At 37.0% G+C, this 23,599-nt stretch overlaps 1 protein-coding gene across 1 annotated transcript in view; it reads left to right on the top strand.

Moving 5' to 3' along the window:
* Nucleotides 1–16,618, top strand: part of LOC140944419 (uncharacterized) — a 36,697-nt gene extending 20,079 nt beyond the window's left edge. Inside the window, exons 10-15 of the mRNA XM_073393563.1 lie at nt 325–517; nt 766–986; nt 9,498–9,797; nt 13,751–14,059; nt 14,864–15,017; nt 16,396–16,618. Of these exons, the coding sequence (XP_073249664.1) occupies nt 325–517; nt 766–986; nt 9,498–9,797; nt 13,751–14,059; nt 14,864–15,017; nt 16,396–16,618 (1,400 nt within the window). The remainder of the gene's footprint in view (nt 1–324; nt 518–765; nt 987–9,497; nt 9,798–13,750; nt 14,060–14,863; nt 15,018–16,395) is intronic.
* Nucleotides 16,619–23,599: the final 6,981 nt, after the last annotated feature.

Here is a 23,599-nt window from a genome sequence, read left to right as displayed (position 1 = left end):
GTTATTTTTAGATTTGTTCCCAGACTGTAGACCCCAAGGGGATTAGGCAACAGCCAAACAAATGACGCTAATGTTACGCGTGGACGACCCACGCTCATATCTAGGCTCCCATTTTACTTTATTGTGTTTATTTACCTATGTTTATTTTTCTCAATTTCTTTTGTCTCTTCTTCAGAAGAGACAAAGGAAATTGAGGATCAACCTAGGATAAATCAAAATTAAGCTGGAATCAGATTTATTTTCTAACATTTACACTTAATCTGCCACGAACCAGAAAAAAAAAAACCTCAACAAGAAAAAATTACCTTTTTTTCTTGTTTTTAGTATGTGGTGGTGTAATAAATGCAGAAATGGGAAATATTTCAAGTCCTGGCTACCCTAATACACCCTACAGGCCTCAAGACCAATATGGCGACAATATTGACTGTCACTGGAGACTTCGACCTCCGACCGGGTCGTATATGATGGTGACATTGAAGAACTTCTTTCTTGGCCGCAGAGAATGGAATTATTGCATGTTAGTGTTTATGTAGATGTAAAGCCTTCTTCAATGTCCCTTGAAAAGAGTGAACCTGAGTTTAATACATGTTCAGCTAATTAAGTATACTTTCCATACGACAACCCTTTCTGGCCTTCAGACATGATACAACAGTTTTGTAAGCTTGCCTAATTATCCTATTGAACCTTTCTGTTCTATTTATTTATTTCTTAACCGAAAGGGTTAATGCATGAATAAACAAATAATTGTTCCTTCATATTTTTCAGTGGGCAACTTATTGTACACTTTCCTGATCGATACTGGGACCAAAGGAAGAGTATGGAATTTTGTGGAAAAAAAACGAATTATTCCATTCTTATAAATAACAGAGATGTTGATATACAAGCGTGGGGATTCCATTACTATCAAAATGACGACGAGTTTAGGAAAAATAATGGTACCAAGTTTCTAGTCGAATTTAAGGCTTTATCTGAAGAAGACACGACAGGTAACGTTTAATCTACATTTGCGTTTTCCTTTACCGGTCAGTCTTAAGCCTGAGAAAGAATGCGTGCTGTCAATTTCTTTAACTAAAATTTTACTACTTTTTAGAGTTTTGTTACCTAGAGCCACGGGATGTAATGACGAAGTGGGGTAGAATAGAAGCAGGGCGTAAGAAGCTGGGGCGTTGAAACGAGCGGGATCGAGCGATCTAGCTGTGACGCAAGGGTCTGGGTACTACCAAAGAGACAAAACAAGATGGCGGACATTATATTGGACCGTCAGAGAGATTATCTAGCGAATGTTAGCCATTATCCCGTGGCATTCATTTACTGCGAGCAATAGGGAAGGAACAAATTATTTTTTTTCTCACGTTCGTTTTCTGTTTTGTTCAATTTTTCCCCCGCGAACAAATATCTGTATATTGAATATACTTCCACCTCCCTTGACCTGGTAACAAAATGGCATCACAACTCAGATGATAGCACTGACATCATTTTTAGACTAATATTATCGGTTCTCTAATTCAGTTTAATATCAAGTTGTGTAGTTCATCATCTGCTATGGCATTTATTTTTTGCTGCCCAGTTTCAAGGCCTGATGATTTGGATTTGTAGGTGTACATCAGTATTCTTCTCTAAACACCTTATTGATCTCCAATATTGAGCATTACAATTGGACAGATTTTGAAAACTTAAGTCCGGGTAAATTTAAAATATAATAAAATCATCATTATTTTTTATCTTGTACACTAATACTACTTTGCAATGAAGAATAAGTACGTAAAAAAAATAATAATAATAATTCACTGCCCTTGAAAAACGAAACAAAAAGGTCGCAAGAACAGAAATAAGTAGCCCAGCAAATATTTTTGTTTGATAATAACAGCTTTTTGTAATAAAATGGTCACTGAAAACTACCCATGCAAGACATACTAAGGAACTTAAAAGAAACTAAACATTCACAAGTCATACATTGAAACCAGACATTGCTATATATCTTGCAGATACAATATAAAACATTTATATAACATAGAAATTCAAAAGTATATTGCAAACAAGAAAATTATACAGAATTATGCACAAATGAAATACAAATGGCCTGTAACAGCCATTAAACCATTGAAAAACAGGCTTTTTTAGTGTGACCAGCAACCCTAGCACACTTGTATACTTCATGACCAGTATGATTCAATTTCATTCTTGGTTAAATTTATTAACTGCAGCCGGGCTTAATCAAACTTGATTCAAAAAATACTTTCCTGTTTCCTTGTCTACAATATATAATATTAAGAGAGAGGATATAATGCCAGGAATATTATACAGTAGTACAATTTCAAAAGATAAGGCACCTCCAGGAAATCGAGTTGGTCCCTACTATTCTCCAGCCATTTTCTTTTACTCTCTATAAGAGTTACACCTGTCCATTGATACAGACATTTTGTGCTAGTCCCAATAGTTTCCATCTGAGAGCTGACTGTAGTTTGTGCAACACCACACTTGAGCCTTTGACGACAAAAATACAATGTTACACAGCAGTCTTACTTTATTCTACTTGCAATCAAATTAAGACCTCCATCTTCATGTTCTTCTTCTTATTCACGGTATTTGTGTGTTCTAGTAGTATTTTCAGGCCAGGCACTCACTGTTGTCCTGCAAAAATTCATTATGATAACAAATAAACACATTATATGATTTAATTTTACTGTGGAATCTTTGTAGGGATTTGAAAGCAAATTTCTCGATAGGCTTTATTCCGTTTCTGTGCAATACAAGCTTTAGATTTATACCGCAGTGAAGCAGAATTTGTTGTTGTTTATGTAAAGACTGTCACACGATCATTCGAATTTTCTAGTAGGACTTTAAAAATAGTCAGAACCTTCTTGGATCGCGGTTCTGTAACTAAAAAAATATATATATATATTTACCATCTTAGTGTATATCAAAAAAAAGAAAAATCGCTAAACTGGGCAACTGAAATCTTTTATTTTACTAACAAGCTAAACGCCAACGTACAAAACAAAAACCTTGCTATCGCCATTATGAAGTCGTCACTTCGGAAGTAAAAAAAACTTAAAGGATCATAAAAGTTCACTCTAAAAATTTGCATGCACAAGCAAAATTATAAAACCATTACATATTTTTTTTGTAGCCGTTTATTATCATTTGGTTTTGACTGGCAAGATAAAACGCGACCTTCAACCTGTAATATTCGATAGGCCATTTTGACACTACCTAAACATAAAAGGCGAAAAAACACCTTAACTTATAAGACTAACTATAAAATATCAACTAACTATATTCTGTATATCGCATAGAAATACGCCAAACATCAAATCTAATTATAGATTGCAGCGATCTAAAGATATAAAGCAATAAATCCGAACCTATCTCCAGCTAGACGGCGCCATTTTTCTTGCCCTGACAGCGGATCGAGAGCGGAAAGGCCAACTAGTTCCAGTCCTACTCCGTATTACAGCTGAACCAGAGAGCGCGTATGAGCGTTTCAACGCCCTAGCTTCTTACGCCCTGAATAGAGGAGATGTTTTGGCTTTAACTGTGCTCAAATGGCTTAATCTGTCATTAGAGAGATTAAGATTCACGTTTACGCCAAACGGCAAACGTGAATTTGTACCACGTGACCAAGTTTTCCTCTTGTTTTTCGTTTACTGTTTATTGCTTCTACGCAAAAATAAGTAGTTTTATGCCAGTTTTGTCCACAAGAATCGTTCTGGGCTGTTTTTATCTGCTTATTTTCTATTCTGAGAAATTTTCAACTGACGTTTGCCGTTTGCCGTATGCCGTAAACGTGAATCTTAATCTCTCTATTGACCTAATAACCCTTCTCAAGGCTTTTGTGTCCTTCCCCAAACTCCAAAACCTTTCAAGCTATGACCGCTAAACTTAGTGTTTTTCCTAAAATTTTAGCTCGAAACGTTTTAAAGTCGTCGCGACATGAACTTTAAGATTGTTGTTACTATGGCAACCATTTTTGACTGCTGTTTTTCAAAATTTGCATTTGTTCTATAAAATTTTTTTTTTTCATATATACTTCATTAGGCATTATTTTATTAAATATATTCTATTATTAGTAGATACATACTCAGTGAATTTGGTGATTCAAGCGATCTGATTGGTTCGCTTTTTTGGACTATGACGTAATATTCACCACGCTGGACGGTGAATATAAACCCGGAGTAGTCAATCGATAAAAATCACTTAATTACTATCGATTTTTTTGGATACCGATTTTTATCGATTGACTACTCCGGGATATAAAGCAAAACAAAATCACTGTCGTGAACTGGGTGTTTTGCCAAAATTTTAGAGTAAGAACTTTTTGATTACATAGTACATACTAGTGTCGTTGTTTTTGAAGTTAGCGTTTGAGAACGAGAGTGTTTCGTTACTGTTTTGTGAACTCGGGATTTCCTCGAAAGACGAATTTTGCCTAGAAATAGAAATCAATCTACGGAAAACAAAAGGAAAGCACATATTTTCGAAAATTGTAGTTGCCAGAAAGTAAACAAGGTACTAAACACCACAGATAAACAACGCTCACCTCGATCGTAACCGCTGTTGACAGCATTTGCAAGAAGCGACTTAAAAACATACACACTAACGGTGAGTTGAAAGAAGGGGGAGTAATTTCAACTTTAGACGTTTTCTTTTAAGCCATTGATGCTGAAGCTTGCAAAAAAATTAAAACTATAATAATAATGATAATAATAATAATAATGATAATAATAATAATGATAATAATAATAATAATAATAATAATAACTTTATTTATTTAGCGCGCATATCCTGAGCTCATGGCGCTTTACAATTTAAAAAAGGGGAAAATAAAATAACTTATATATCACAAAAAATGTTAAAAATCTATTTACAATCATTATGTTACGGGTCTTAAAATCATAAAGTTTACAAAAACAATGACGCACTCTCCAACAATTGCCTAAAAAGATATGTTTTCAATTCTTTCTTAAAACCGGTTAAAGATGCTGACTTACGCAAACCTAATGGTAGTGAATTCCACACTTTAGGGGCACACACTGAAAAAGCCTTGTCCCCGTATAAGTTTTCGTGATTGATCGAGGTTGGTGTAACAGCTGCTTAGATGCGGACCACAAGACCCTGGAATGCGATTGATAACTCAGTCTGTCTGCCAGATACCTAGGGGAAAGGTTGTCAGGTGATTTGAAAACTAGCAAAAGAATTTTAAAAACAATACGATAACTAACCGGAAGCCAGTGAAGGTCAAAGAAGACGGCGTTGTGATCAAATTTACGAGTCTGAGTAACAATTCTGGCGGCATTGTTCTGAACGTAATGAAGCTTTTTTCAACTGCGTTTTCCTACAGCCGTAGAGTAAGGAATTGCAATAGTCTAGTTTAGATGTTATGAAAGCATGCACAGCAATTTCACTAGACTCCCGTGTGAGATATTTTCTAATCTTTGATAAGTTCCTAAGCTGGTTAAACGATGATCTGCAAATGTTTGAGACGTGCAGGTCGAATAACATGTTGTCATCAACTACTACTGCTGGACTCCTAGCATGGGCGGTGGTTGTCAGCCTCTTATTACCGATACTGAAGTAGCTGAAGAGTGGACGAGCATGGTACTTCGAGTAAATAAGCATAATTTCTGTCTTGTCGTGATTGAGTTTCAGCTCGTTTACGTCCATCCAATGACATATATCCTCGACACAGTTCTCTACAAGCAGCCTTGCAGCATCGACATCACAATCCTTGAACGATATGTAGAACTGAGTATCATTAGCATACAAATGATAAACGAGACCATGACTTCGTATTATTTCAGCAAGTGGTGCAGTGTACAATAGATATAAAATGGGACCTAGAACAGAGCCCTGTGGAACGCCCACAGTCAGATCCCTTACCGACGATTTTGTGTCATTAATTTCGACAAACTGAGATCGGCCAGTCAGATAAGACTGAAACCACTGCAGAACAGTTCCCGTGATGCCAAACGAGTTCTCCAGACGCGAAAGTAGCAAAGAATGATTAACTGTGTCAAATGCTGCTGACAAGTCCAATAACAATAGGAACACATTGTCCCCCCTGTCGAATGACAGTAAGATGTCATCTGTGATCGTTAGCAGTGCGGTCTCTGTGGTGCGCTTGAAATAAACGCAGATTGAAAACTTTCGTGCAAGCGATTAACCGTAAAATAATTATTCAACTACACATGATTGGAATGTTTGAAAATAATTTAAAGTTTTGACGTTTGCGCATCTACGGTTTACGGCTACGTTCACGCACGAATTAACTCGTCAATCAAACTTAAATCGCGTTTACAGTTTTCCTTTCTGATTTTCTTAAAATCACTTCCTGTGTATACAACTATTCCGAGAAAGGTTGTCGGAAACAAGCAGCACGCGACAATCCCGGAAAGTATTGTTGGTGGTTTTGAGTGCACTGTTCTTCAAAGAAATTTGAAAGAATGGCACGGGAGGCCATGGGCATGTGTTTGCGAATGCTAGAGGAAAAGTAGGTTTGTTTGAAACAGTGTATTGATCATATTCCATATTGCCTTTTGGGATTGTCGCGTGCACTGTTTTTTCGACAACCTTTCTCGAAATAGCTGTATACTAAAACAATTTGTTATTTTCAATCTCGGCGAAACGATTTCAAAGAATAATTGTTAAATGTGTCGAGGCTTTTTAGTAACTAAAAAGACGTAGATTTTAAATAAAGAGTTTTAAGTAAAAAGAATAAATTCAAAATGGTAGATCCAAGATGGCTATGGCTCCCATTTCAGTAATAAATGACGTCATAATGACATCACTGCAATTTTGTCTTTCGCTTGCATACCTCTAGGGAAAAAGTGTTGAAATTTGGGTTCTGCGGATAACTTTAACATATGACGCCATAATGACGTAGAGAGACCAGTCTTATATGCAACACGTGCTAAATGAATTCAATAACTCGACTATTCTCATGCTCAATGATCATTTTCTGGTTCAATGTAATTTCAATCCAACAAGAATGCTTAATGAAACTGATGGCAATATACTTGATTTAATCCTGACTAAAACTCCTGACCTGGTTAGTGATGTTGAAGTACTGACTGATCATTTTAATTCTGATCATTTTCCGGTTAGTTTCAATATTAAGCTTTTATCTGGTCGCCCTCGTAAGTCTGTCTCAAGGAAAAATTACAACTTTAAAAAGGCAGATTTCACTGCACTGAATAAATTATTGAAGTATATTCCGCGGAATTGTGCTTTCTTGGAAGAGGATGTGGACATCTGTACTGAAAGAGTCAATGACTTATTACTAGCTCCTGCTGATATGTGAATTCCAACCTTTACTGTGAAAAAGAAAACTAATCCTCCATGGATTACCAAGGAAGTTCTCAATAAGATCAAAAAGAAAAAAAGGTTATGGAGAAAACTAAAGGCTCATCCATCAGAAGTCCTTAGCCGAAAGTTTAAAAAGTTACGGAGATCTGTCAAGCAGTTAGTAAGATCTGAGTATAAGAGATATCTAGAGCATCTGTCGAGTCAGCTGAACGTAAACCAAAAACGATTTTGGAGCTACCACTCAATTAAGTTGAAATCAAATTGATGATGTAAACACCTACAAAAGAAGATCTGCGATAAAACCTCATGAGCAAGCTACCTTATTTAATATTCACTTTCATTCAGTTTTTTATAAACAGAGTACTGGGGTACCAGCTCCAATACAAACTGACTTACAAGATCCAATTTTTGAGGTAGTTACCAACCATGTGACATGTGACACCAAGGAAGTTCAAAAGCTACTTAGCTGTCTTAATGCTAATAAGTCTTGTGGAGTTGATAAAATACCTGCTCGTTTACTTAAAGAGACTGCTGACACATCTGCAGTTCCTCTGAGTATGCTCTTCAATTTATCGTTTAAACAGGGACGCCTACCTAAATCCTGGAAATCAGCTAGTATTACACCCATTCATAAGGATGGTGATCGAGAGCCAGTAGAAAATTATAGAGACATTTCACCCTTAACTATCTCTGGGAAATGCCAGGAGAGAATTGTGTACAATGCTATTTATGATCAAGTTATTGGATCCATACATGATTCTCATCACGGGTTCCTCACTGGTCGTTCCTGCACTACTCAACTACTCTTAGTAAATCATGATTGGTTCAAAGTCTTGGACAAGAGAGGTCAAGTTGATGTAGTATTTATAGACTTTTCAAAGGCTTTTGACCTTGTCTGTCATAATATTCTATTAACCAAACTTTACAAATATGGTGTCCATGGAGACTTGCTAAATTGGTGTAGAGATTATTTAACAGAACGTCAACAGCGTGTTGTAGTGAAAGGAGAGGCTTCCGACTGGTTAAACGTAACCTCTGGTGTCCCACAAGGTTCTTTGTTGGGACCATTATTCTTCATAGTCTACATCAACGATTTACCGGGGGTTATTAGTAAGGACAGTTCAATTGCTCTGTATGCTGATGACAGTAAAATGTATAGGGTTATTAGTACTCAAGAAGATCTGTCTACTTTTCAAAGTGAGATAGACAAAATTTCAGATTGGTGTAAGATGAATAAGTTGAAAATTAATACCAAGAAATGTAAGATCATGCGAATAATAAGGAAAAAGTCACCATTAGTTGGGGAGTATAATATTGAAGGTCAACCTTTGGAAAGTGTTGATGTGTATACAGATTTAGGATTATTTACTACTAGTAATCTTTCACGGGACCAACACGTAGATAAAATAACTGCTAAGGCTAATAGGGTTTTAGGGCTGGTTGAGAGGACTTGTAGGGACTTAAAGGATATTGATACCATGAACACACTTTATTGTAGTCTTAAGAGACCTTTATTAGAATATTCATGCGAAACTTGGAACCCTCATACTAGACGTAACATTGATAAACTGGAGGGTGTTCAGCGAAGAGCTACCAGATGGATCACTAGGTCTGATGATGATTATGATACTAGACTATCTAAGCTAAAATTGTTGTCATTATCTAATAGGAGGTTCACTAGAGATGTTACATTTTTTTAATGTAATTAATGGACATTATGATATTGACATGTCAAATAAGCTCATATTTTTGTAAGGACAGAAATACAGGTTATAACTTGCGGAAAAATGACACACAGGACCTTGTTCCAAATTTAGTAGAACTGATGGTTTTAAATATAGTTTTTTTAACCGTGTTGTAGATGAATGGAATGGTTTACCCAATCATATTAGAGAATCAAACAGTATTACAACTTTTAAAAGAAATGTGTTAAGCTTTATTAAGGATAACTAGAACATTTATATTTCTATTTGTATATATTTTTCTTATATGTTAATTAGTGGGGGGCATCCCTAGTATGGCGCATTGGTGCTTTTGGTTGTCTCCTTCTCCACAACTTTTGTTTGTTTGTTTGTTTGTTAAAGTAGTGTTAGCTTATTTCATTTCATTATTTGCTTGTTATGCAGTAGAGTGAATCTGTAATAAATAATAAATAAATAAAATAAATATTCTATTCTTCCTCTTTCCATCAGGGTCAGTGTTAGATGACTGGGCAGTAACTATAACAAATGTAACCAACTCGTCAGCACTTGTGTCGTGGCCCCAGCCCCCGAGTAGCTTTGTCGGTGGAGCCGCTGTTGAGAGGTACCTTCTAATTGTCAATCAAGTTTCAAAGGAAATATACCATCCAATCTGGCTATCGGCATCTCAAAGCACTCACCTCGTTGAAAACCTGTTTGTGCGTGCGAACCACACTGGTAAAATCGTCGCCATTCTAAGTAATGGAAAGCGTGGCAGCACAGACTGGAAAAGTTTTCAAACTAAAGAAGGAAGTGAGTGGTTGATTTTACATTAAGATTTTATTAAATTTTACGTAATTCAGTCCACTTCGGTATTTCTTAACCAATGAACATTATTGAGAGGCTAAACGGGTATTTAAAAACGATGGAATGCAATTTGAGAAGAAAACCTTTGAAAAGCTCTTTTATCCCATGCAGGTCACTTTGGTATGGGCGTTTGTTCTGTCGTAAATTGTAATAACAGCTGTTGAGAATCGTAATAATCAAGCCTATCGTAAATAGTAATAACACGTTGTCGTAAATTGTAATAAGACGAGCTGTCGTGAATTGTAATAACACATGGTCGTGTTTTGTAATAAATCTTGAAAATGAACAACTATTCACCAAGAACTCCTTCAGCTAACCAGGATTGTTCTGTTTGACAGGAATCCCACAATGCAACTCATCATGAGCTCATTGCTCAGTAGGCCACTTCCAAGTTCCAAAAACTATAACTTTCAAAACGAGGCTTTTTGTGATAATGAGTTTCATCTTCATCAGAATATCAAATCATTTTCATATTTTGCACTTAGCCTCGCTTTGAAACAAAGGCTTGGGGAAACTCGGAAATGGCCTAGCCATTTTTTTTCCATAAAATTTCAACACTATGCTATTCTAGCTGTTTACTTTTTTAGTTGACTTTTCGAGGTACGAGTTCAGTAATAAAGTTCACTAACTGGATGTATTTTTTCCCGGTGAATAAATCAGCGTCGTGTTTACCTTCTTGAAGAGTCCGAATTAAACTAGTTACAGCTACAGCTATTATTGCGTCGCGCAAAATACACAAATGCTACAGAAGACTAAAAAAACACTTTGTTTTACACAGAAACTCTAACACGTCTTTGCACTTAATAGCTGTAATAGTTCATCCATCGAATTAATTCCAACCAGTCTAAGCAAAGTTTATTTTACACTGTTATCTATCGCGTTTTCAAGGTTTTCTTTTTTTTTTTTTTTTTTTACCCAAGGAATTTGATGAGAACTGAGCAACATATCATAGTGGCGCCTTATTCTTGGCTATATTTTCTAGTCTTGTTTTAATTTAGTTACCGCGAGGACTGCGGAACACCAGGGCATAGGGACGTTTTCGTGTTGATTACAGACAATACATGTGTTTCTTTGTAAAATGACGTCATCTGTGACATAATAAATGTGTTGAAGAAATACTTTATTGCGTACTCTTTCGTGCTAGTTGATTTCTTGTTTGTCGCGACTTTTATCATCATTATGAAAAAAATGACAAACGTCGGACAAACATTTCAAATTAGTCTCATTGACGTCAATTGTGCGTGTGCTATTTATGCGGTTCCAACTGTCCCTTACCTCAGCCCTCGACAATATTTCTAATGACCCCTATGATCAATATGTGGTGGAAGTAACAGGTAGTTGCTTGCAGTAAGCTGGTTGGTTGTCTGTCTCGAATACGTTTATCAGGTGGTCGGTGAGATGATTTAGTTGTTGACATAATGCTGGCTTTATACGTAATAGCTTTTATACTACTACATAAATTTCACCCGCCTAACGGCTCGTGAAATTACGTATATCAGTTTCGAAATATCACTCGTGATATTTATGCCAAATATCACTACAAATCAAGCTATTACCTATACAAATGTTTCTGATTGACAAGAAAATTTCCGTGGATAAGCTCTTGACAATAAGAATTAGTATATACACACTCAGTGATCTTGGTGATTTAAGCAATCTGATTGGTTCGATATCTCGGACTATTCAACAATATTCACCTCCTAGCGAGTGGATAATGTGTGAGCTCGGTGTTTTTCCCATTTTTTAGAGAACGATCCTTTAAAAGTCGACAAAATCCTAAGGCTGACTTTTTTTAAGGCAAGAAAAGTCTTGGAAGGATTCAATACGCGATATTATACGGCGTTTTTCAATTTACTGTAGCTGAGTTTTGTGCTCGATGGATTGTTTACAACTCCCGTGCATTCGCGTAGAAGAAGCCGTTTCGTGAACTCAGCGTTTTCTAACAAAAAAATTTGGGCTCAAAAATCGAAGTTCATTTATGACAAACAAATTTAAAAGAAAATGTTTGCAGAAATTCTACGTTCCAAGTAAACAGGAAAAAGAATGATACAGGAAGACGACGTCTTACCTCGAGCAACTGAGCCACCATTTTTGTCAGCACTTCATGCGAAGAACGACACAACAAACCCCTTTGGCTATAAACTTGGCCTGTCAACAGAAAACAACAAAGCCCTACTTTTCTTCTCAGGTAAGGAAACAGTTCAAACTTTTAGCGTTTCCATTTAAGCCATTACGCTGTTGTTTGCGAAATGATAAACTTGTGAATTGCCATGTTTGAAAATTCTGCAAAGATCTATTTTTAAACTTACGCGTGATTTGATCTGTCAATCAAATTGTACTTTTAAATGGTTTCCTCTCTGATTTTGTTGAGATCACTTCGTGTGTATATACTAAAACAATTATTCTTTTCAATCTCAGTGAATAGTGGCTTTAAGAATATTTACCTCGCCGCTTTCGCGGCTCGGTAAATATTTTGCCACTATTCACTTTGATTTCAAAGAATAATTGTTAAGTATTCCTATTAATACCTGCATTACAGCTGCCCCCGCTCTGTATATTGTCGGTCAATAGTATTCTTGCTCGTTGTGTAGCTCTTTGAAATATACCGATTCATAATGAAGATTTTCACACATATTCCATACAATAGGTGAGATAAATACAGGAAACCCAAGGTTCAATGCACAGTTTCATTTCACTTTACACAGCTTTGATCAAAACATTCTCAGCTTCGAGAATAGTTTATTCTCAACCATAAGAAAGATTTAATTAGAAATTGAATTTTTGGCGATTTCTCTTTCACTTTTTAAATTCAGTTCATTTTATTTGCCGGAACGTAAGCCTTAGAAATTAAAAGGACGCTTGATCATTTCACGCTTGCGCATTCTAGTCTTATTTTAAACTTTATAGCGGAAGGACATCTGTGAGCAGGGAATAAGTCCGTACAGAATCTGATTGTCGGCGAATTTTCTGTAATCGTCCATCGTTCTGCTATTGATAAGCTAGCCGTTGTTTACTCGTCTTGTTTGGGGTGAGTCAAAGAGACAGAAAGAGTGTCTGGCAAGGTTTCTAATGAAAGATTTGTGAACTCGTGTCTGGCAAACTCTCCAAGTATTTTTATATACACAGTTATACGCACCTTAAAACTTCATCTGCTCTTACCGAGTCTTTTGGTCCATAACTTTCAAAACAACTTCTCCACGGAATGTCACTGATAACACGTGACGCAAAAAAGTATCGAAGTACGACTGCACAAAAAATATCACAAAATCCACCTAAGCGGTCCCTTCGGGATTTTCTGTCTTTCCGTCATCCTAACAATTTCTTACTTGTGGGCGCAAACAACAGAAACGTCATCATAACCTACCGATTCCTCGCGGCCCCTGTTCAAGCCAATCGAGATTTTTTCTGGCATACTGACTGTATATTTTAACTGTAAGTACTTCTTTAATATACGCACGAGTTACTAGAGTACCTCCTCGGGATTTCTCCTTCTGGGCGAAATCCCTGCAGGGGCAACAAAATGATGACAATGACAATGTGATATTACAATTCACGACAACTAGGCTTATTACAAATTACTACAACATGTTATTACAAATTACGATATCTTGGTTATTATAAGTCTCTACAACTGTTATTACAATTTACGACAGGTATTACAATTCATGACAGGGCGTAGCTTGTTATATCTATTACGTTCTGTTGATTTGTTTCAAATAGGGTGATTACCTAAGTAGTCTCCCGTTTATGAACGCATTGTCAAACTTAAAATCTTAATGTAACCAAATAGGCTCACTGTTTTCGGGGAGCCTTTGATTTTAAAACTGATTTAAAGTATGATTATATATAAATTATATATATATATTCAATTAGGTCAAAAATCATTTTCTTGTTCCCAGTTCCAACTAGGAACCCTCGCATTTACGAGCGCAAAGCCATCGACTACAGCACTATTTGGATCTTGTGGGAAATGTTGGAAGAAAGTGCAAGAGGAGGAACTCTTTTAGGACATCGAGTCCACGTGGAAGAAAACTACCATGGCAATTATCGACCGATTAACTTGTTTTCCAAAGTTGTGACTGTGGGCCCTGATGAGTTTGAGTGTAACATAACAGGACTCCCCCAGTGGACTGAGCTCCAGGTGTGGGTTACAGCCTACACAGCGGCTGGAGAAGGAATCCAGCAGAACAGAGAATTGATGAGAACAAGTAAGTCATTGTTTTGACTTGAATGCTTCAAAAACAACAAAATCAAATTGGTAAAAGCCTCAAAAATCTTTTGTCAGGTTCTTTTTTATATTGTCACCGATATCGATACTGGTTGTTCCTCGCGATTTATGGTTCCAACGCACTGCGCTCTTGGACATACAAGGCTGAAGAACACTTTTTGTAACTGATATCATCTCACTTTACAGAGTAGGGACCTCAAATGTTAGTAATAATTTGGTAAAGGTTTTACGAAAAGCACAAAAGTGATTTAACTACTTTGATATGGACATCATTTTGCATGTTGCTCCAAAAAACTGTGAAAAGGAAGAAAGGCGAAAAGGAAGAAAAATTTAGAATTTGGTCCCTTTGAAATTTGTTCACCCACCTTATAAACGCGTGTTAAAAAACAAAAAAAAACAAACAAAAAAACCAAGAAGAAGAGCAACAACAAACAAAAATATAAAATACATTCACTCTCAATTTGCTTTTTGTAATGCTCAAAACGGGAGCCGTAGTGTTTTATATAGGTTAAAAATTTGAGCGCGCATGGAGTGCTAAATTTTAGATATTTTAAAGCCTGGCAGGCGGTTTTTACTTTTCGTGGTCAACATTATCTTTTAACTCTTGTCCGACAACATTTTTCAAAAAAAAAAAAAAAAGAAAAGAAAAGAAAAGAAAAAAAAAAAAAACCTTGGAAAAAAGTTTTAAAGAAAATATTAGTTTCGCTAGTTATACGTTTTGTTTGTTATATTACAGAAATTGTCAGTAGACCATTTTAATTATTTTTTTAAATTTACCTCTCAGAATGCGGTTGGTGGCTGAATAGCACTACCGATATCATTCGAAGTCCCGGATATCCTTACGAATTGTCCCCTTCTGAATGCGTTTGGTACATCCAGTCGAGAAACAAAAGTGTCCTACTGTGGTTTGTTCATGCTGATATTGAGCACTATTGCGAGTAAGTTGTTTTAATAATTCAGGCAAATGTGTGGGACTCAGATTAACTACACTGATTTACATTTTTAGACCCGGTTCAGATGCCGAACTTTTCATGAGCCGAACCTAATTCGAATTAAGGCCGACTGGAACTATTTAGGCCGCCTGAATTGATTCAGACGACGATGATAATTCCAGCCGAACTAAATTCAAAAAGAGAAAAGTGCTCATTTTGGTCAAATACGTTATTTAGCAATCAATAAGTGAGGCTGAGTAGGATATGAAGAATTAAGCAGATCGAGGAGGGTTTTACTCTTGAAACGAGTGAAATGTCCGCCATTCTTTTAGTCACAACCAAGACAACTCAACCTCGTCCCCAGGTCTTCTCGGTTAACGGTGCCTTAACCTGTAGAGGGCTGCATTTTTGACATCATTTCCTCGTTAAACACAAAGTTCTTCCAAATTTGGTCATCAGTAACTGGTTATGGTGAATTATGCGTGTGCTTTTAGCCAATCAGAATTGGAAATATTTTGAATGAATAATAAAGTAATTTATGCATTAGGTTCGGTACATAAAAAGTTCGGCGTCTGAATCAAAGCCGTTCCAAAGTCTATCCATAGTCGAAATTTCCGTCCGGGATAGGCGGAAAGAACGACTGAGCCGTTCCAAATTGAAATAGGCGTTCTTAATTAATTCAGACGCCGAAAATGTCATGAACCTAATATAATGTATTAGATTCGGCTCACGAAAAATTCGGCGTCTGAACCGAGCCCTACTCATTTTAGTGGTTTCCGATTTTTATGTATGTCGTTATCCACCCTGCCAACAGAGCATTTGGCGTCCTTGAGAAAGATCCTGCATCAACCGAGTAAGGATCTTTGTTGAGCATGCGCGGTATGTTGCTAGGATATAGTGTCGAACCCTGGCCCGATAGCCGTGCGCTTGCTACAGTAGGTTTGGTCATGGCCATCGTTAGTTATCAATAATAGGATGCTCGGAAGAAAAATGAAATAAAGCAAACGAAAAAAGAAAAACAAAAAACAAAAAACAAGATTGACTAGTCCAGAAGTTTTGGCTCCGGCGACCTCAAAGGTTTGACATGATTCAGGTAGAGCCTTCTTTTCTCCTCCTCACAAAAGCAGGCTTCCAGGAAGTAAATAGGATTACAACTGGTATAAATAATGCTGGGTCACATTACATGCATGTGTCTGGGATTATAAATTATGGTGTCACTGGCCTGAGTGTTCATAGAAATAAATCATATAAGGTAATTCAACGTAGCCTGCAAAAGCAGCCGCTCCTCCTCGCCTCTCGCCGATGGGGACGTTTCGCGAGGAGAAAGGAACGGCTCAGTGCTTTCGCAGGCTTAATTTAAAGAGTCTTGGTTTTTAATCCACAGGTACCATTTTGTGGCTGTTGGAGATGATAGTGGAGTAGAACCAAAAAGATGGTGCGGCGTTACCTTTGAACGTAAACCTGTCCTCGTGCAAGCGCACATGGTGCCTTTACTCTATAAGAGTCCACACTATCTTCTCAGAGATCAGAGAAAAGGATTTGAATTGGTTTATATAGTCTTAAATGAATCTACATGGGAAGGTACATGCGCAACCTTTATTTACTAGATATCTTTAGTGCAACTCTATAAAAATTGAAACGTGTATGGCGGAATAAATGGACGGCAGACAGGTTACTGCTCTCGAAATGAAAGTTGTCTCCCCTTCGAAATCTTTTTTGTAATATTTTCTATACCTGTCCATTTTCTAAAAGGTAATCACGTGACTTTCAAAAGAACAAACAAACAAAAACGAACAGGAGTCAGAGTTCAAAAGAAAAAAAAGGAATCTAATTTGAAATATCCTCGTTTGAGATAGGAAAGGAAATTCCCTCCCAAATAGTGATAACGATTTCGCACTGGTATTCCATAAAAATACCCCATGCAAAGGAACATTTATCATTAGATGAAGAATGCTTTGGTTTTTTCAGTAACACAAATAATCAGAAATGATATAATCACATGATCTGCATAGATAATGGTTATTTTGATATACATTTTTAGCTACCCTTGTGCCAAACTGGAGCATATTTAACATCACGAAAATAGAACTTGACAAAATAGTAGTTGAGTGGTATCATCATCCACCAGTGACGTCTCCACTCGAATTATCTGCATATGCAGTGGTTTGTACACCTACCGATGGAAAGCTAGGTCCAACCCTCACAACTGTTCGTGGGAATATAAACAGAACGGAAGTACATCGTTTTAGACGCGGAACTAATTATTCCGTGGAAATTGTTGCCTTAATTTATAACAACCAAACCGAGGAGATCACTTTAGAAAAAAGTCAGAGCGAAGGCATGGAGACTGACGAAGGAGGTAAAACGATCTTATTTCTTAGCGTACTGTGTACTTGCATTGGTAGGGTCATCCTTCTAGCTGGGGCAAATTTTACATTTTCTATATAAACACTTTAGTTGTCGAGCCTGCGAGACACTATAGTCAAGGCAATACAATCAGAGCATGCGCGAGCGCTGTTGGCTCGGCAAAGGGGTCAATTTTTTGCTCATATAAATGCTTACTAAAGCTGCTTTAGGCGATAGGGTGACCTTCCACCCGGTACAGGTTTTCTCCTTATAAACGAGGCCTAACGGTATTATAGAGATACGGTGCCAAAAGTGAACAGTTTTCTTGAGAACGACTAGTTATGTAAGCCGAGCAATGATTATCTTAAAATAAGTGATAATTAAGCCCAAATTAAAACCCAGTACGAATAATGAAAAATTGTTCGATTTTCCCTGATGTTTAAATCTAGATACGCAAGCCAGTACGTATAAGCCGAGAGGGATTTTCGGCGTCCTCCTCCAGCGAAGAAACACGCAGCTGCTAGTGCTTCTTTCGCAAACATCCACTCATTATCTCGGCAATATCTTCATTACGAGAGCCAATGGAGGCATTTGGATTCATGACGATAATGATGTACTTTTACAATCCAGAAATTTCAATACCCACATCATAATCGGTTTCATCGAGCCTTTCGATGAATATAGGTACACTCTTTTTTTTTTTTTTTTTTTTTCTATAAGAATATATTTTATAAGAATATCAAGGCTTAAATTTGCAAAATCTTAAGAATATGATAAGAATAAACCCAGGCTGAAAAGAATATTATTTTGTGTGCTGAAAAATCTAATAAATCAATGTCTTTAACTTAATCGTGAAATAATTTCTTTCTCTTAGCGGCAAAACTACACGCCAAAAAGAAAAACAACATGCCATTGCCATTAACTGCAATTTATACCCCAACACATTCTAAAAAGGAAAAGCCAGAGGCTACAATTTAAGAATAATACAAGAATATTTTCAGCCTAAAATGGTCAGTAAAATAAGAATATTCAGCCTGGGCCGGAAAAACAACATTTTTTTGAAAAGAAAAGAGTGTACCAAACTCAGTTCTTTTTACTCGAGGTTGCGTAGTTCCAAGAGTAATAATCTGCAAGCTGTTTTTCTTCTTCGTATTTAGGACACAAAAGCGAGGTCGGGCTCCAAGGCGTCCCTAGCGGAGACCATAGAAACTGGGAATAAATTGAATCGTGACGACTTTCATTGTATGCAAATGAGACTCGTGATGAGCATGTGGCTTATTCTCGGCGATGATTGAGGTGATGCGCGTAGTTGATCACGTTCCGTCTTTTTGCGTAGCAATGATATAATTTTTCCCCGAATCAAGACCCTTTACGTTGGTGTATTCATACACGCGTATTAAGAGTAATTTTCTGTAAAATTCGAACTTCGGCCTGACACGGTACCTCATCGATTAGGCTGATTTTGGCATGTAGTCTTAAAATGGTGTCCTAAATACTGAATGCATATTCTAAGGTTTGAATTCTCTTTGTTTTCAAAGATACAGGAATGACAGTTTTGACAAGGCCTCGAGGGGCGGCCATGTTGGTGAACTGAAAGAGGTTTACAATGATTAATTGTAGCCTTGTCATGAAAATAAAGAAAACGTGACTCATACAGCTTCAAAGAACTACCCTTCTTCATTTCATTTGCCTACTATTATCTGAAAATGGTTAAGCCTGCGCTACGAACGGCTATAACTTCTCACGGCACTTTTTCGGTACTTAAAAGGTACACAAATTTGGTAGAAATTGGAAGGTCAATATCACCCATGCCACATCGATTTAGACTAAGCCATTTTAACTAAACATAGTTTGTTTATAGATAAGTTAGATTGCTGAATAAAATAATTGGGCAAATGTAATATATGGAGCAGAATTATAATTGCATGAATACCCAAAGGTTCAGCCCCTTGGCAGCTAAAACTTCCAAACAAAATTCGGTGAAGATTTGAAAAGAAAATTCTAAAAAAATTGATCGTGCCTCTTAAAGCCTATCCATTGCTTTAAACAGCCTCACTTGTAATATAAAAAGGTGATCTTTTGCTTCTGATCTTGCGAAAAGCTTGAAATATGCGCTAAAATGAAGATTATAAATTTTGTTACTCACAGTGCATGTAGCACATTGAGTTCGCTGTTCGATTTTCCAAACCACGGGAGCCGCTCGTGTGCACAGTTACAATTTTCTCTGTAGTATTTTGCTGTATAGTGCTACAAATCACATATTTCTTAAGCAAAGATAACGCAAACTTTGTCTATTTTTATCAAAAGGCTAGAAAAACAAACCGTGCACTGCGGCTTTACGCAAATTGTATGGTATTCGATATTACACGTGTTAACAGGAACCTACCTTTGCTTCTATGTACATTATGCAGATCTTTCCAGCGTAAGGTATAAAACTAGTACCTGAAATGAAATTAAAGAACTCATCAAGTCAAATTACGTGATCATACCATCATTACGGATTAAAAGTCCGAAAAATATGACATTGAATGATCAGTGGGAGACGAAGCTATTTTTAGGAGGACAAGGAACTGCACGCTGGAACGGAAGTGAAATTAACAACCTTACATGTAATCCAGTTTCAGTTATGAAGGCCCGTTCTGGTCAAAATCATGACAATAAAACTGCACCACAAGTCAATTTTAATCCAACTGCAGCAAATATTATCCGGGACATGTTGTGTTTTTTTGTCATTAAACAATACTTTTTTCAGCGTGTGAGTAATTATTTTTAAGAACAAGAGATATTTTTGTTTTAATTATAAGAATAATTTTTTCATTCATGCCATGAATTATTGTTCAGTGGTACTTCGAATTATTTTTCTAATGTGTATTGTAAAGAATTATTTTTTTGATTGGGCCGAGAATTATTTTTCGCGGTATCGCGAATTTATTTTTTTGTCTACAATGCATTGCGGGCCTTGCATTTGAAGTGGACTGGTTCGAGTCTTTGACTTCCTTGGGCGACCATTTTGAAAACTTTGCAAGTGGTACGCATGAAAAATTTATTCATACAACAACATAAAAAAATAATAATAATAATAAACAGCCTTAATAAAAAATAATTCATGCAGCTAAAAAAAATTAACTTTACACTAAAAAAATCCTGTGTAGTGATGACAAAAATACACAACGGGTCCATAATAAATGCTACACTGGCTAAAAAAAGTCACTTGTGATGCCATTTTATTATATTAATTTTGACCAGAACAGGCCTCCATATTCAGTCTCCTTGACACTATTTAACGTTTCACCCGACTTTCAACAGAAAGTTGTTTTTTCTTTTCTTTCTCCTTCTTGCGTATATTCTGCAGTTCGCCCAGTATTTTCTCGTAACTTTTAATTTTTTAGCAAACTACAACCCTAGTCAAAACTCTTGGGACACTAAACCAATAACTCGTCAAATTGAGGCATCTTCCCTCCCCCCTTCCCCCTCGGTGCAGTGTTGTGCACTGCTTGGGGGAGAGGGGGACAGCAGGAAGAGCCCCTTATAACAACATCTCCAAGCTTTTTTAAGAGTTAGAATATAATTGAGCAAAGTGCGTCTTTGTGCCTAATTTCCTCAAGTGTCCCAAGACCTTTTGACGAGGACCAGGGTTGTAAAACTGTTTAGAATTCCGCCCCCCCCCCCCCCCCCCCCACCCCCTCCTTGAGTAAACTTTCATTCGGTCTGATTCACAATAATTTTCGAACGGTCAGAAAGTGAAATTTGAAATGACATTATATTTTGGTATTTTAAGCTTCTTCTTTTTTTCCTGATGATAGCCAGAAATGTTTTGAACGTAAAGGCTAAAGTGTCAGTGCTTTTCACCACTCTGCTTGTAGACTGACCTCACCACCAGTATTACATCACGGACATAAATCCTGATTCGAGAGGGTCAAAAAGTAACTGACGGGTCTCTGAAAAACGAAATGCAGTCACTTTGGGGCAAGCAAGCTATAGAACCGTATCCCAAAAGTCGAGCCAGCCCAAGGTGTGCGAACACAATCTTGGCGCCACTAGCCACGCCAATATGTTTGGCGGGAAATTAGCTGATTAGCCAAATCTCCTTAACTCCATGACCATGCACCTTTCCAAATATTGCCCTTCTAATCATTGTATAGTTAGTGCCTCCCTTAAGCATTTGCAACTATTTTTATTTGTATATAGAAGACTGTTTAGCAGTTCCCATTACTTTATGAACAACACGTGATACATGTTCTGATCTCCCGCCACCCCCATCCATAACAAAAAATTTTCAGACTAACACCGAAGGTACGTACAGAAATATGACCATCTCAAGGCAAGGTTCATCATTGTACCTTACCACATAAAAGTCTTTTCGTTGTTTGCCATCGACTGATTCTGTTCTGAATAATGAGGTCCCACAAACAACGCCACGTTTAGAAAGAGCCCGCCCTTTCCCATCCAAGAAAACCCAAGTGGCAATTTCACCAACGGACATAAGCCGTAAAAAAAAGGACCGCATCAAATATTTCATAAAATCACAAACGCCTCATGATACCTTTGCTTCACCCTTTCATCAATAAACTGATTTTTTAAGGATAAATGACGTCAGAACGCGCGATTATAAGCATAGTGGGCTTATGAAAAGAAAATTTAACCAATGCACATGAAAGTGCTTAAAACGGGGACTAGGGGGAATTAGGAACATCGTGCGTATCGCTGAAAAAAATATTGGCTAGTTCTTTGAATAGACATAATTAAACCGTTTTTGTTTAGTAATTAAGGAGCTGTTAGATCGGGGGAAAGCGACATAAAGTAGATCACATCAGAATACGGCACAGGACTGGGCTCTCAAAAATCGATAAGCATGCAAGACCAATCATTATGTGAAACAAAGAAAAATTCCTTGAGGTAAAAACTTATGGCTAGGTAGAAAGGTAGAAAGGTAGGATTGTAGCTTCTTTTCAGGTAACATTTCCTCAGGCCAGTGTACATGCGTAAAAAAATCCATGAAGGTTAACAAAAAACGATCTTCTCCCTGACTAAAAAAAAACCTTAATTGACTGGACAGTGCTCGAAAAATGGATAAGCGACGATCAATTGTCTATATATTTAAAAGAAAAGCTATGATGACTTCAGCCGTGCTCCCATAAAGACCAAAGAAGCATATATCACTAAGGCACCGAGCCAAGGGAAAATAGAGCAAAAATTTCCAATTTTTCCCTTGACGAAAGCACTATGTTACCTGTTTGATACGAACCGACCTATGAAATCAAGGTTAACTTCCCAAGTGACAAAATAGATCTTTCATTTTTTTCCTTTTTTCCAAGCAAATGAGCAGTTACCGTAAATGATCGATTAAGCGCCGTTACTCGAATAAACGCCGCTACGGAATAAGCGCCGCAGCGCTAATTTGATTCACAAATAAACGCCCCACCTTTGTTAGACTTGTTATGGCACTTGATACAAAAAGAGATCAAAACCATATTGCTTGACAAACAAGACCACGACCCAATTGTGAGTTCTAAAGTTTTAATGTACGGGCAGTTTCGAAACCAGGTTCATTTAACAGTTCGAGGTGTGCATATTTGTCCTTTTTCTTGCAGAACTCTGAGTTCTCTTTATATCTCCCTTAGTGTTTTACCCGCAGTTGAAATAAGCGCCCCTCCCTAATAAGCACCGCACTTTTAACATGGAAAATAAAATAGGCGCCGCAGCGCTTATTCGATCTTTTACGGTAACTTCCGATCTCCAACGGGCATATCGGAAACACTGAAAACACTCAAACTGGATGAGAGTATAACACATTCAAGAAGAAACAAATTTGTGATTTTTTACAACTCGATAAAATTACTAAAAATGTGTACTCCCATTATACAAAATTTTTCTTTTCGATTTCAATTTTTTACGATGGAGCATTACCCTCCGTACTCACTAGACATTGCTTCACAATCCTCGTGTTAAAATCAGTGAAACACTCTATTTGCATGGCGTACATTTTGAAGAATATTTGGATTCCTACCCTTATACCTTCATTAAAAATTGAAGTTGGGTAGTTTGTTGTTTTCTCAGAGGAGGAGCGAATAGTATCCCATGATGCATTTTTCCAGATGCATTACGCAATATCGCAGTCATGGCAGATTCCATCGTGAAATAAGGTCGTTTTCTCGTCGCCTTTTTTCTTATTTGTGTTCCAGTAAAAGTAAGAAAATTGCATTATTTTGTTATTTGACATGACTTCTCCGATTTGCAATGGC

This window comes from Porites lutea, chromosome 7 (genome assembly GCF_958299795.1).
Source record: "Porites lutea chromosome 7, jaPorLute2.1, whole genome shotgun sequence".
Taxonomy (NCBI): Eukaryota; Metazoa; Cnidaria; class Anthozoa; order Scleractinia; family Poritidae; genus Porites; species Porites lutea.
This window is presented reverse-complemented; position numbering and strand designations above follow the sequence as displayed.